General features: G+C 31.4%; 1 protein-coding gene across 1 annotated transcript; it reads left to right on the forward strand.

Annotated features, from left to right (window-relative positions):
- On the forward strand, positions 1-5245 carry LOC115993698 (protein SIEVE ELEMENT OCCLUSION B-like). The gene is made up of 7 exons (XM_031117654.1): positions 1-305; positions 873-965; positions 1158-1603; positions 2357-2451; positions 2587-2717; positions 3794-4252; positions 4542-5245. The coding sequence occupies exons 1-7, from the start codon at positions 111-113 to the stop codon at positions 5136-5138; spliced, it is 2016 nt and encodes a 671-aa protein (XP_030973514.1). The 5' UTR covers positions 1-110; the 3' UTR covers positions 5139-5245.
- Positions 5246-13979: the final 8734 nt, after the last annotated feature.

A 13979-nucleotide genomic window follows, 5' to 3' on the forward strand; every position in this document is an offset into this window, starting at 1 on the left:
GTTTTTTTTGCAACAAGAACTCAAGCAAACCTTCACTCTTCTGCCCCAAACCTTGTCATTTTCTAACCTATCTTTTTTTTTTTCTTGTGTTACCCAATTAGTAATCCATTATGGGCAGCAAGTTGGTGCCGAGTTCAGTACAACAAAGTGAGTTGAGCGTGTTAACCATGTCCGACCACGACATCATGAACCACATTTATGCAACCCATGTTCATGGTGACGAAAAGTTTGATGTTGAGTCTCTTTTCGTTCTCGTCGAAAACATCCTTAAGCGTGCCACCATGATTGTTGACCATGTTGCACTGGTACACTACCATAATTCTTTATTAGAATAAGATGCTCTCTCTCTCTCTCTCTCTCTCTCTCTCTCTCTCTGGTTTATTTTCTTTTTCCGAAGTTGGAATTTTAACTTGGACTGAAGCATTCCATAGTTTGGAATACACTAGTGAGGTAGGGTAGCCATTACTTTTACCAAAGAAATTGAAAAACCACTTCAGCCTTAACGAAGTGGAATAAGCACACGAGGTTGCTTTTCATTTTTTGTTTCTTTAAAATGAGGGATATGTAATGCAAGTCCATTTTGTTGGTCTGAGCATAGGTATGAGAATCAAAGTTGAAGCATTTGGGTGTGTTCTAGATTATTGAGGCCGGACAAATATAAAAATTTTAGAGTTAATTACAACAATTTTCATAAAATATTTCTTAATTATTGTAGATTTTTTTTTTTTGAGAATCAATTATTGTAGATGGTTAATGATAACTAATGAAGTGATGCGACCATACAAGAACCAATAAAAATGCCAACTCAACTAACATTACTCAGAAAAATTCCTCTTTATTCTTCTCAATACAATTGTTTACACTCACTGCAGGGTACCCAAGTACACTTGGAAAGCTTGGAAGACAAGACCCCTAAGGCCAACTTTAATCCACCATTGTGTACACTGAAGAAAATTTCCAGCGAGGTAATCAAAATGATATAATTTTATTTCAAAATAATTAAATTAAAATTTATAATTAAAAGTGTTTAGTGTTTAAATAATGCTTAAGTGGTTAATTAAATTCATTATTTCTTAATTTATCAATTATTATACCAGTAAGCATCAGTTTAAATTATTAGATTAAAATTTTTCATAATAAAAGATTTGTAATGTCAGATGCAATGCAAGACTCCTGGTGAGGAAATTGCGCACAAGACAACAATGTCAATACTTAACAAATTGTCAAGCTATTCGTGGGATGCAAAGGCAGTGCTCACACTTGCTGCTTTTGCTTTAGAATATGGGGATTTCTGGCTACTTGCCCAACTTCACCCATCGGACCAACTAGCCAAATCAATTGGGATCTTAAAGCAAGTACCTGTTATCTTAAGGCGCCCAGGCCTTCAAAAACATCGAAGAGCATTGGTTGAACTTAACAACCTGATCAAGGCCACATTGGAAGTGATAGAGTGCATCTTTGAGTTGGAGAAGCTATCTATCTATGATACAAGGGATGTACCTGCATTGTTAATTGCCATGGACCGTATTCCAGTCGATGTCTATTGGGCTATCATAACTGTTGTAGCTTGCTCAACTAAGATGTGTGGCCTCACTAATGAAGAGTAAGTTTTTATCTCTGTCAAATTGTTTTGATCAAATCTTTGAAGTACTTCCCTATCCTATACGTGTTATAAGTCTTATTAATTACCATACGAGCAATCTTGTCTTCACAAACTTTAGTCAAAAACCTTTTGTGAAGTTTCATCCCTACGTTTTCTGTTGTGAAATGGGTATTTAGTTTTTACAATTGAGTGAAAATTAAATCTTGTGAAAGATTTTCCAATAGAAGTTGTGAAAATGGTATTGTTGTTGTTGTTATAATATAAGTGGTAATTAATAGAAAGAAATCTAGTTATTGTTGATGGTTCTAAAAAGATATTATCATTTTCCATTAAAAATATTTATTTATAAATTTTTTATTAAATTGGGCTAAATTACCATATAGCTCATGGTGTATATGAGTGTCCGTGACCAAAATGAAATCGTCAGAATCCCCTTCAAAAATCCTTTAATAATTTTATTCTAATAGAAACTTTAGGACTTCAAAATTTAGGAATTAAAATATTTGTGTGACTAAATTGTAATAGAGCTAAACTACAAGAAATAAAATAGGTTGTAATTGAAATTCGTCCCCCAAAATCTGTTACTTTGGACAAAAGCTTAACAATTTCATTTTATTCAAAATTTAAAGGGGTCAATTATAAAATTAAAAATTTGAGAACTAAATTGAGTCAAAATATATAGAACCAAACCACATAGAATAAATTGTAAATTTTCCATAAAAAAATTAACGCAAATGGTTGCCCACTTTTCAGGGACAAGGTGCAGGAACTATCCCACTTTGCTCAGAAGCTCAACATTGTCCTCAGCATATTAAAGAAGCAGATTCAACTTTGCAAACAACAAATAGGTAAAGGCCACTAAGTAGTTTCGTTCTTAAGAATGCATAGATGCTGAAAGCAATCTTACCTAGCTATGTTGCAAAATGCAATGCAATGTCTTCAAAATGGACCACACTGCTCATGAAAAATCCTTGTTTACATAGAGGATCTGGAGGCTCATCGAAAGATCAAGAAACTCGTACAAACCCCTAATGAGATTATGGAGGTTTTCAAGGCGCTTGTTTATGCCAAGAATAATCTGCAGCTGCTCATTGATGGTTCTACTCAAAAAACGGTGCGCTCTTTTAACACGTCATTATATACTTTGTTACCATGACTGTTAACCCTTATCACAGCCACAAGTTCAATTGTACTGCTAGCTGCTCTCTTGATAATTGTCTTTTATTATCAAATCAAAGATACCAATTGATTTTTAAAATAGGCAAGAATTAAATTTAAAATTTTTATTCAATCACAAAAGACTTTACCAGTTGAATTAATTAAGAACCCTAACATGTTATTTTTAGCCAAAGCTTAAGGAAACGGAATCCAAAAAGGTTATAATAATTGTATCACTACATATGTTAGCTTTATAAACTAAAAAAAAACACTCTATGTTTGCCATTCATAATTGTCCTTAAGATTCTCAGGAAAAAAATTGTCTGTAAGATAATATCTTCCCAGATACCATGTTCTAAAACAGCAGCACACACGATAAAACACCAAATATTTTATATATGGAAAGAATACCACACATGCAATATTGCAACCAAGGTCAAAATAACTTCATCTTTTGTCAAGAAATAATTGTGGAATAAAAAACCGAGGAACAAAGGTAAAAGAATTTTCTAGAAGTGAGAAAGAAAAGAAAAGAAAAGAAAAGGAACTTGGAAAGAGAATAAAGCACCTTTGTCATTATACGTACCGGCTAAAATGGTGTGAAGAATCTTAACATTTCATTAGTTATAATTTAACTTGACTAAAATATAGACTTTTTTAAAAATAATAATAATAGCAAAAAAAAATTAATTATATAATGTTTGGTTTCATTATGATAGTTTTTCTCATCAGGCAAAAACACTGATTTTTAATATGGATGAAAGTTGAACTCCTACTATTTAAGAGAACTTTTATTTTTTGAAGAAGGAAAACATAACATCATCATGAAGATAAAACCATGTGTCACCATAACAAATACCAAGTTCTTTAGAATCCACTGGTAATTTAATTTCGTTGAATCACGTGCAATAAAAAAAAAATCAAAGAATAATTAGTTTATCAAGTATGAAGTTGGTGCTAATATTTTTTTTGAGCAAAAAGTTGGTGCTAATATAAAGACTCTATGATGTTCTCAATTGTACTGACAAACAGGTCAGCATTGAAGTGTTAAAAAAGAAGAATATTCTATTGTTCATTTCGGGCGTGGACATCTCTATTGATGAAATTTCGATCTTAAGGCCAATATATGATGCAATAAGGAAGGAGGAGCAGTATAAGATTGTATGGATCCCGATTGTTGACCAATGGAACGATGACACGCGTAAGAAGTTTGAGATGCTCAAGTCCAAGATGCTATGGTACGTAGTCCAGTACTTTTCACCCATAGCTGGTATCAGGTTCATCAAAGAGGAGTGGCACTTCAAGAACAAGCCTATTATCGTGGTGATGAACCCAAAAGGGAAGGTGGAATGCCCAAATGCAATCCATATGATTCAAGTATGGGGAATGAGGGCATTTCCTTTCAGTAGCTCTGTTGAAGAAGCTCTATCAAATGGAAGAGACTGGATGGGATCCATAGTGACTGGCATAAACCCAAATTTACATAACTGGGTAAAGTTAACTAATACAAGTTCTAAAACTCAATTGCTTAGGCACTAACACACACATTCACAAATGAATAAAAATCTTTTATCTTACTCTAAATATTTCACTTTATACTCTGCACATTTTGTCATGCGTATCTTTTTTCTCATTTAAAATAATAAAAATTTTGATATAATTGATGGAGTATAAAATGAAATATTGAGAGTAGACATATGTGATTTAATCTCACACATAATTAAACAAGTAATGTTCATGCAGAAAAAAAATTGATGATTAAAACATTTTGCTCAATCAGATCAAAGAGGAGAAGTACATTTTCTTCTATGGTGGCAAGGACAAAGAGTGGATTCAACAATTTACTAAAAGTGCAAATGCCCTTGCAAACGATCCAGTGATAAAGGACACAAGGGTTTCTATAGAGTTGCTTTGTGTTGGAAAGAGCAACAAAGGTGAGGATGACCACAGTATCTTAGGGCATTTCTGGAACCGTATAGATAGCTTTTTCTTTTCCAAAACACAAAGGAAAAGTGAACCCGACCCAGTGACACATGAAATCCAAAAGCTGCTTTCATACAAGAATGAGAGTGGATGGGCTGTGCTTAGTAAAGGGTCTAGAGTGGTGGTGAGTGGACATGGGACCTCATTTTTGAAGGTGTTAGAGGAGTTTGAGAAATGGAAAGAGTATGTGCGCCAGATAGGCTTCGAAGTTTGCTTCAAGGAGTACCATGATAAGCTTCTTCACACTACTCGACGTTGTTGCCGTGTGGATATCCCCATTACTACTGGAAAGATCCCAGAGCATATGAAATGTCCCGAGTGTCCACGAGTCATGGAAGCCTATATTAGTTTCAAGTGTTGCCACATTGACGGTTCTATGAATGGACTGCATTAGATCCCTACTTCTCTTCAGCTAGCTTGTATTGCTACAAAATAATAATATTATGTTTAAGAGTTTTCTTTTTATGCTAATATAGTGTACGTTTAAGATTTTTTTGGTTAGTAACCAGTGCCACTAGTAAGAGGGTGTGTGTGTTTGAGTAATGCTTCGATAAAAGACATCTTGCTTAATTTGGTGACTGATGCCCACATTTGGGGGGTGCATCTTTGTATAACGTCAAATTTTGACATTGCAATAATGGAAGGCATCTTTATTTGTAAGTATGACACTTTGCTAGCATTTTATATATATATATATATATATATATATATAAATAATCTTTTTTTAGGTTCAAAGATGGAACTTTGAAGAAATAAAATACCTTGTTAAAGCATTCACAATAGAGACGGTAAAACCATGCAAAAGCTATTTTAGCAACCCAAACCATAAAAATCATGCTACATCAAAAGTGTCATGTCTAAAAATTTATAACATTCAACTACAGTGAACTATTATATTTGCTACTCAATAAAAGAGGATAAACTTAAGGCTATGAGATGTGAATGGAATGAGTTCATAGTTGATATCACAATTTGCCATAAAAATATTTGTTAGCCCTGGATTATTTTAAATAACTCAAAGACATGGTTGATATCATTAAGAAGAACTGAGAATAGAAAGAGTTCTCTTCCTATTTTCTCTCCGCTCTATAAAAGTACTTTGTGAATGTGAGTCTCTTTTATTGTGAGTGGTGTGTGAGTGTTTGGAAGTTTGAGCATGTGAATGTCTGAATGAAAATGGAATAGAAAGAGAAACTGATCTCAAGGTTAGAGAGAGAGAGATTAATTAGATAAATTTTAAATAGTTTTGGATTACTTTTAATTTTTCAAGGGTTTTGGTCATTGTGAATCAAATAAAAAGATGTGAGAACTTGGTTGATGATTAATTGTGTAGTAGAAATAATCCTCCAGTCATTAGCTTATAAGTTTGATCATATCATCGTGGCAATTGAGGAGTCAAAAGGTTTGGAGTATTGAACATGGACAAAGTTTTTGGGATTTCTACAATTCCTTGAAGAAAGACTCAACGACAACAAGAAATAAGAGCCTTTGGACCAAATCTTACAATCAAAGCTAGTTTAACTTATATGACAAAGGATGGTGTCAAAGAGGCGAAGGATTTGGAGATGATTGAGGAAGAAGACCTTACGAAGGAATGGTCGTAAACTCGGCTAATTATGAAGAGGAAGTTTTTCAAAGACGAAAAAAAAAATTATATGGAAAATCTTTCATAAAATGTATATTTGTTAAAGATTTGGGCATTCTGTTTCTGAATGTAGTAAAGTTGCCAACAATGTTAAGCAGAAAGCCTCGAGCCTGGTGCGCTTCTCAGTGCTTGTGTTTGTGGATTTTTAGTTGACTATACTAACAAATATTTGAAACTTGATTTGATGGTTTTTTTTAAAAAAGAAAAAGAAAAAAAATGAAAACTGAGGAATGTGTGACAATTTTGGTCGGAATTCAAATTAACTACCCTATTGTCATGTTAATGGCTTATGCCTTTGAGGGTCAAGTAAAGGTTTGTGCACAAATTTTGTCTAGAAGCAACTCTCTCTTTTTTCTTTTTCTTTTTTCTTTTTTTTTTTCTTTTTTGCATTATAGTGCAAGATAATAGCCGAAAGCTCACTTAGTGTGTAAAACACTAATGAATGTTCAGACCCCCAATTATAAAATAACCAACACGAGCTTATATTCAAACAATATATGTGCGGAATGATAAATATAAACTATACCCAAACATACAAACTACTTTAAGCCATAATTTAATCACAACACAGTTGTAATTAAAAGTAAAGAGTAAAGGATAGAGAGAAGCAAACGCAAGATAACACTGGCACGTGTTATCGAAGAGAAAACCAAAGAATTCGGCGAAAAACTTCTTCGCTACCGTCCAAATGGTAAAATGATCTATTAGAAAATCAGTTGAAATATATGAATAGCAATAGACTCTCCAAGCCTAATCAACCCAATGCACTTAATTCCTTCAAACTTCTTGCTCCAACAAGGTTACGCCTAACATTGTCTTTTCTAGCTTACCGGATCCCGCAATTAGCCCATTGCATCAACCAAAATGAATTGGTTCTCTCTTGAACTGCTTCCCAAACACCAATAACCTTCTCACTGCTCTGATTGTGGTGATGTAAGGATTTGGCTCAAGATCCATTCAAGGGTATGACAATAGAAGGGGTAAGAGTAGAGGAATTTGAAAAATCAAATGTATAAAATTGTGAATGAATCAATCTTGTTGTTCTTTAGTATTTATCTCTCAAAATTCTCTTTGAAAACTCTTTACATTTCGTGAGTATAAGGGTATTTATAGTAAGGTATAAGAAGGAATGTGAAAAGTTATTTTTCTACAAAATAGGGTGCATTGGCAAGTCACTCGCGACTAGGATAAGTCACAAGTTCCAATCGCCAATTAACAAAATGGTCAGACTATACTTTTTGTCTTATAATGATCTAGCTATCCCGACCCTTCAACTTTTTGCATACTTCACACATGGGTTAAATTCTTGTAAGTCACTACTTGCGAGTCAATCGCGAGGTCCAGTCGCGAGAAGCCTTTTAATGCACACACTTGATCAAATCTTCCAACTCTCTCACACACAACTCTTACATTATTGTTATCTAAATACAGGGTTTTTAAATGCTGAATTACAAGTAAATTTGACACGAAATAAAACAAACACATAATTGAATAAATTCAACTTTACAATAGCTTTTGTTTTAAGATAAAGCAATGCTATAATCATAAATTATTTTACAATATTTTTACAAATGATTAATATAGTTAACTTTTTATTGATTTTTATTTAAATTCATCATTAATATCATTTTTTTATTTAATAATAATCAATCACTATATTAATAGTATTACTCTTTCAAGTTAAAAAAAAAAAAAAAAAAAAAAAAAAAAAAAAAAAAAAAAAAAAAAAAAAAAAAAATGGGACAATAGAGAAAAATATATTCTCCAATGAGAGGAGCATATTCAATTCCTGCTGTTGCGCAATGGGACACAGTACCTTACCTGACAATGCGGTCAGTGGTCACTACTAATTAGCTAAAAACAAAAACAATGCGGTAGATTTTTTTTTTTTGGTAAACGACAACGTGGTGATTGATTGATTGATATTGATGTGTTATCGCCTCATTGGATTATGCCCAAAAAAATCGTAACCAGCCCCCACCTATTTATTTCATTTGCAGTAGTAGTGCTGCGTGTTGCACGTGAATTTTATCTTGGAGTTCCCCCGTATATGGCTCCAAATGGGTGTGACGTGTGCGTGTGAGGCATCACCCATTACTCTATGTCTGGTTGTACTTGGGGAAGAAGATAATTTCCCTTGATTTCTTTCCTCCAGTCCCGCCCATAATGAACTAATACCAAAACAATGGACCCCATGAAATATCATTCCACCTTATCCATTTTTCTTCTCTTTGGTACAACCAAACAGTAAAAATGAGATGTCTTTCAACCTTTTCCCTTCTTGGAGTTTCCGCTTGGATAGGCCCAAATGGATGTGTGAGTCATCACCAATTACTCTTTTAAAATGGATAGGCCATTGATAAAAACGAAGTTGTTTTCACATTTATGATTTAACTAGTTTTGCATGCATTTTATTTTTATTTTTGAGGTTTGCTAGACTTCACTTAATTATCATGATGGTAGTAGTTTACAAAAGACAAAGTATGATTTTAGTAGCTGAGTTGGTTTTATTTTATTTATTTATTTATTTATTTATTTATAATTGGTGGGTGACATAACTTCCAGCTCACGTGGTTGTTTTTTACTAGACAAATTTGGACTATTTCTTTTTTATTTTAAGCGATTTTTCTCTGCTCACAGAAAAATATTTAAAAAAAAATAAGAAGTGATTTTCTCTTTTCTTTTATGTTATTTTATTGGAGACAAATTTATAACCTTACGTTTTTTTAGTTGGTTTAACTTGAACAATATAGTTTTAGAAGTTTTTAAAATTAAATTCTAAATTTTAAGATTGTTATAAATTAAATTTTATAATTTCGCTAAACCCTTGATATTTTGAGTTTTATGCAGAGAGTTTTATATCACAAACCTCCCATTCATTATCATATATGTCAACCACCAAACTATAGATGATTTCTGTATGTCTTTTAATGAATAATTATTATATTTGTTTGAATATAAAAGCATAAAAGTTACTTCGGATTTTTTTTTTTTAATATTCTTATTTAAGCTTGATTGTTAAACTTTTTTTTCCCTCAATTTCTTTTAGGAATAATATATAAATATTAAAATAAAATATTGTTTTTACTTTTTCCCCCTTAACTTTTCACAATTTTTTTTTTAATTTGAAAATTGAAAATAGTAAAACTAATGATTAAATTCGATAGAACTATAAAAGGAAAAAGGACTAAATTAAAAGTAGATTAAATACTGAAGCGCGTTTTAGCTTTTTTAATAGGTCTCGTGCACTGTTCAAAAAACCTACAAACCTATTTTTTTACTAAAACTTTTATTAAAAATGGGTCCCAAGACACTATTATCATATTTAAAAATTATTTTACTACAGTATTTTCAGTTTTCAGTAAAATAAACGGTATCCAAACAGACACTGACGAGTTTATTTTTTGCGAACTTATTTTACTATTTAGCTTATTTTTGTTATTATTCATGGATCCTACTATACTTTTTTATACTTTCATAGGTCCCACTGTACTATTTTAACTAACATTTACCTTTATCTATCTACTGTACTTTCCGTAAAAAAAATTTCAATTTCAGTAAAATAAGCGAATTCCAAATAGACTCTAAGTCTTAAAAAACACTTTTTTTTTTTTGAGAAATAAGTCTTAAAAAACACTTAAAGCATAGGAATGGAATTAAAAATCTGTCAAAAACACTAACGACAGACTGCTATAACCTTTGATTCTTGATTTCTAGAATTAGATTTTTTTTTTTTTTTTGATAGACTCTAGAATTAGAAATATGTAGTTGAAGTTGGGCCACATATTTATCGTAAAAGATGCACTTATAATTACCAATTACTCTTAAAATGGATTGGCCTAGTAATAAATACGAAGTTGTTATCATATTTATGATTTAACAACATTTGCATTTTTTTTTGTTTTTTAGATTTATTCAGATAGTAGTTTACAAAATATAAAGTACGACTTTAGTAGTTGAGTTGGTTTTTATTTATGATTGGTAAGTGAAATAACTTCAGCTCACGTGGTTGTTATTGACTAGACAAATTTGTACTATTTCTTTTTTAATTTTAAGTAATTTTTCTCACATTGAATCTTTTACGATATTTTATTGGAGACAAATTATAATCATACATTTTTTGTTTTTTTTTGTGGTTTAGGGGTTGTTTGGAACTATTATTTAAACAACAGTTTTCAGTATTTAAACAACAATAACATTTCTGACAAATATTTCTATAACACTCAAACACATATTTTCACAACACTGAAAATTGAACAACAATACTTAAACACTGCTACCAAACGAGCCCTTAACTTTTTTGTTGTTGTTGAAAATGGATGGTTTAACTTGAACCCTATAGTTTTAGAAGTTTTAAATTATATTCTAAAATTTAAGATTGTTACAAATTAAATCTTATAATTTTTTTATTTATTATTATTTTTTTTTGAGAAGAACCCTAATTTAAAATTGAATGTCGAACTTTTAAATAATATCGATTAAAACCCTTGAAATATAGTTGAGTTTTATGCGGAGAGTTTTAAATCACAAACCTCCCATTCATTATTATACAGGTCAACCATCAAGCTATAGATGCTTTCTGTATGTCTTTTAATGAATAATTATTATATTTGTTTGAATATAAAAGTATAATGTGGGTTCCAGTTAGCTCAACTGGTAAAATTTCTAATGGTTGTATAAGAGATTTGGGGTTTAATCCCCACCTACACTAAAAACTGATTGGTGTTTTGGTCTGATGATAAAGAGCTATCATCAAGAGTCGACACCATAAGTTTCAACTTTCTCTCAAAAAAAAAAAAAAAAAAAATATAAAAGCATAATTGTTACTAAAGGGATTCTCTCTCTCTCTCTCTCTCTCTCTCTCTCTCTCTCTCTCTCTATATATATATATATATATATAAAATTGATTTTGTGTTTTTTACTAAATTTATTTGTAATTTAAGAATGGCGCCTTTGCAAGTGAATAATATAATATTTACTTATAACCACAAGAAGTTGATTTAATGGTTCTTAAGACCTTATGAGATTATATTGCGTTAAAAATATTTAGTTGGTATTTTAAAGTCACTTCTAAGGGATTCATCCCTGTATCTACCCCATGTGTGTTGGATGGGATACTTGGTTCCTAATTCGCATAAGATCGATCCATGAGCTTTTTGGATTTGAAACCTCTAGCCAATATTGTATTTTAGACAAAATGATCTTATGAAATTCCTCCTTAAAATTACCTAATGTGTGTAGGACAGGAAGACTACACACATGGGAACACAATGTATACTTGTATTTTATTATTTTCAATTAGTGTTATAACTGTTTTAAAAATACATAAAAATTATTTGACTTTATCCACCCTAAGCTGTCACCAATTCCAATCGTCCCTCCATTTTTCTATTTATTTTTTGTAAAATTGGAAACTTTTTTTTTTTTTTTAATTCTTTTATGATAGTATTGGTGGTTTTTGAGATTGATTTGGCAATTTTTGGATCTCGGTTTTATGGATTAGATGTTTTGTGATTTGTTTAGTTGGTATATATGAAATTAACTATGAAAGTGGTGAAAGGGTAAGAATATAGCAACCAACACTGTTTTTTTCTTGATATTAATTTTCTATGCTTTGGATTTTTTATTTTTATTTTTCTTATTTGAGCTTAATTTGGGACGTGTTATTTGATTGATAAACTTTTTTCCCTTAATTTTTTTTTAGGAATAATATATAAATACGGAGTATTATGTTAAAATATTGTTTTTACCCCTTAACTTTACACAAGTTTCGTTTTTTTTTTTTTTCATAAAAAAATTTGATAATGAAAATAGTAAAACTAATGATGACATTCGACAGAACTAAAAAGGACTAAATTAAAAATAGATAAAGTCTTAGAAAAACACTTTGGAATTAAAAATTTGTCAAAAATAAAAGATATAATTTGTAATTCAATCATTAAGATATTTCTACCTTCTCTTTAATTTATTTTATGAAAAATACTTCCTATTAATTTGTACTAATAATTGGTAGAGCTAATTAATCAAAAAGTGTTTTCAAAACAGTGGCCATTCTAGGAAATTTCTTGAGGGTGATTATTAACCTTATATTAATTATTGTCCCACATAACCATATTCATCCATGCATAAATAATACATTTAACAATCAATAACTTTACTAGTTTTTTTCTTTGAATCACTAGTTTTATAACAAAAAGATATTATAACATGATAACAATATATACATGTAACAAATTTTTATTTCTTGGTTATTAAATTATATAAAGTTATATTATATGTATACCATATACACATTCACACACTTCACAATTCACACAAATAACATTATATATAAATATATTTATATATATATATATATATAAATAAATAAATAAATAATGCACACTGTGGGGGGTATAAAACCGGGAAGCCCATGTCAATGTCTGCGCTGGGCTCAGGGCCCAATCCGAGGAAGGCCCACCCCTTGGCCATGAGAAGGACCCTCCTCCGCCATGAAAAGGACCCTCCTTGGCCATAAATGTAGCCGAGGGCAAAAGGGAGCAACTCAATCCAGGTGACGACATTCCAGGTCATCTAGCCAAATAGGAAAAGTACTAAAACGACAAAGAACAAGGGAAAGGCATTACTGCAATTAAGTATTATGTACCTGATAGAGCCATGCTATTTAGCTTTTACAACCACCCCCAACCACTTTGGGTATGGGCTGATGGGACAAGTATCAGCCCTAAAAAGATGAACCTACACATGGACGTTCATGGGAGGGGAAAAAGCTAGTATAAAAGGAAGAGGGAGGGACCAGGTCTAGAGGCTGGAGCCACGCAGGCCGTGCCAAGGATAAAGTCTTCTTGGATAAGTTCAGTTCACCTCTCTACAATCATCTTGAACACCATGAATAACGACCGTCCGTTCACTAAGGCCTAGCCTTCTAGCCCACTCTTTACAAATTTATTGTTTGAGCCTTTAACGTGCGAATCCAATACGAATTTGGGATCGTTACAAATTGAGTCCTTACACATATAATTAGTATCAAACACGCGCACACTCTCTCTCTCTCACTCTCACACACACACACACACACACACACATATAATATAAATTTATAATAAAGAGAGACATTTAGAACTCACAAACACTCACATTTTACTCTTAGAGTAAGAGATACATAGAAAGTCAGATAGAGAACAGAAATGAGATAGGATTCATGAAAGAAAAAGAGAGAGATTCATGTTGTTAGTTTTGAGATGAGTTTATCTATGTTGTTTGATTTTGGGCATTGAATTGTGATTATAGTGTGTAACATTTAAGTGATGTTGTGCAAAAATACTTTTAAGAATAATTATATTAATAAAAAAATATTTTATTTATATATGTGTGTAAATATTTATTTTTTTCCAAGTTAGGGTTGATTTAAACCCTGAATTACAAGTGCAGCTTCCTTCAAAATGAAAATCAATAAATTCTGCAGTTAAAATCTCTCTATGTGTGCGTTTGGATATAACTTATTTTGCTGAAAACTGAAAACTGAAAACACTGTAACAAAATAATTTTTAAATATGTGAAAAATTACTATTCACTCTTTTTTTACTGTTC

Source organism: Quercus lobata, chromosome 6 (assembly GCF_001633185.2).
Source record: "Quercus lobata isolate SW786 chromosome 6, ValleyOak3.0 Primary Assembly, whole genome shotgun sequence".
NCBI classification, from domain to species: domain Eukaryota; kingdom Viridiplantae; phylum Streptophyta; class Magnoliopsida; order Fagales; family Fagaceae; genus Quercus; species Quercus lobata.

Excerpts from the sequence above, each read along its gene's own strand:
- LOC115993698 (XM_031117654.1), top strand. The coding sequence starts at position 111 with ATGGGCAGCAAGTTGGTGCCGAGTTCAGTACAACAAAGTGAGTTGAGC. Across the intron at positions 1,604-2,356 it reads TGTGGCCTCACTAATGAAGA|GGACAAGGTGCAGGAACTAT; the intron begins GTAAGTTTTTAT and ends CCCACTTTTCAG. Across the intron at positions 2,718-3,793 it reads ATGGTTCTACTCAAAAAACG|GTCAGCATTGAAGTGTTAAA; the intron begins GTGCGCTCTTTT and ends ACTGACAAACAG.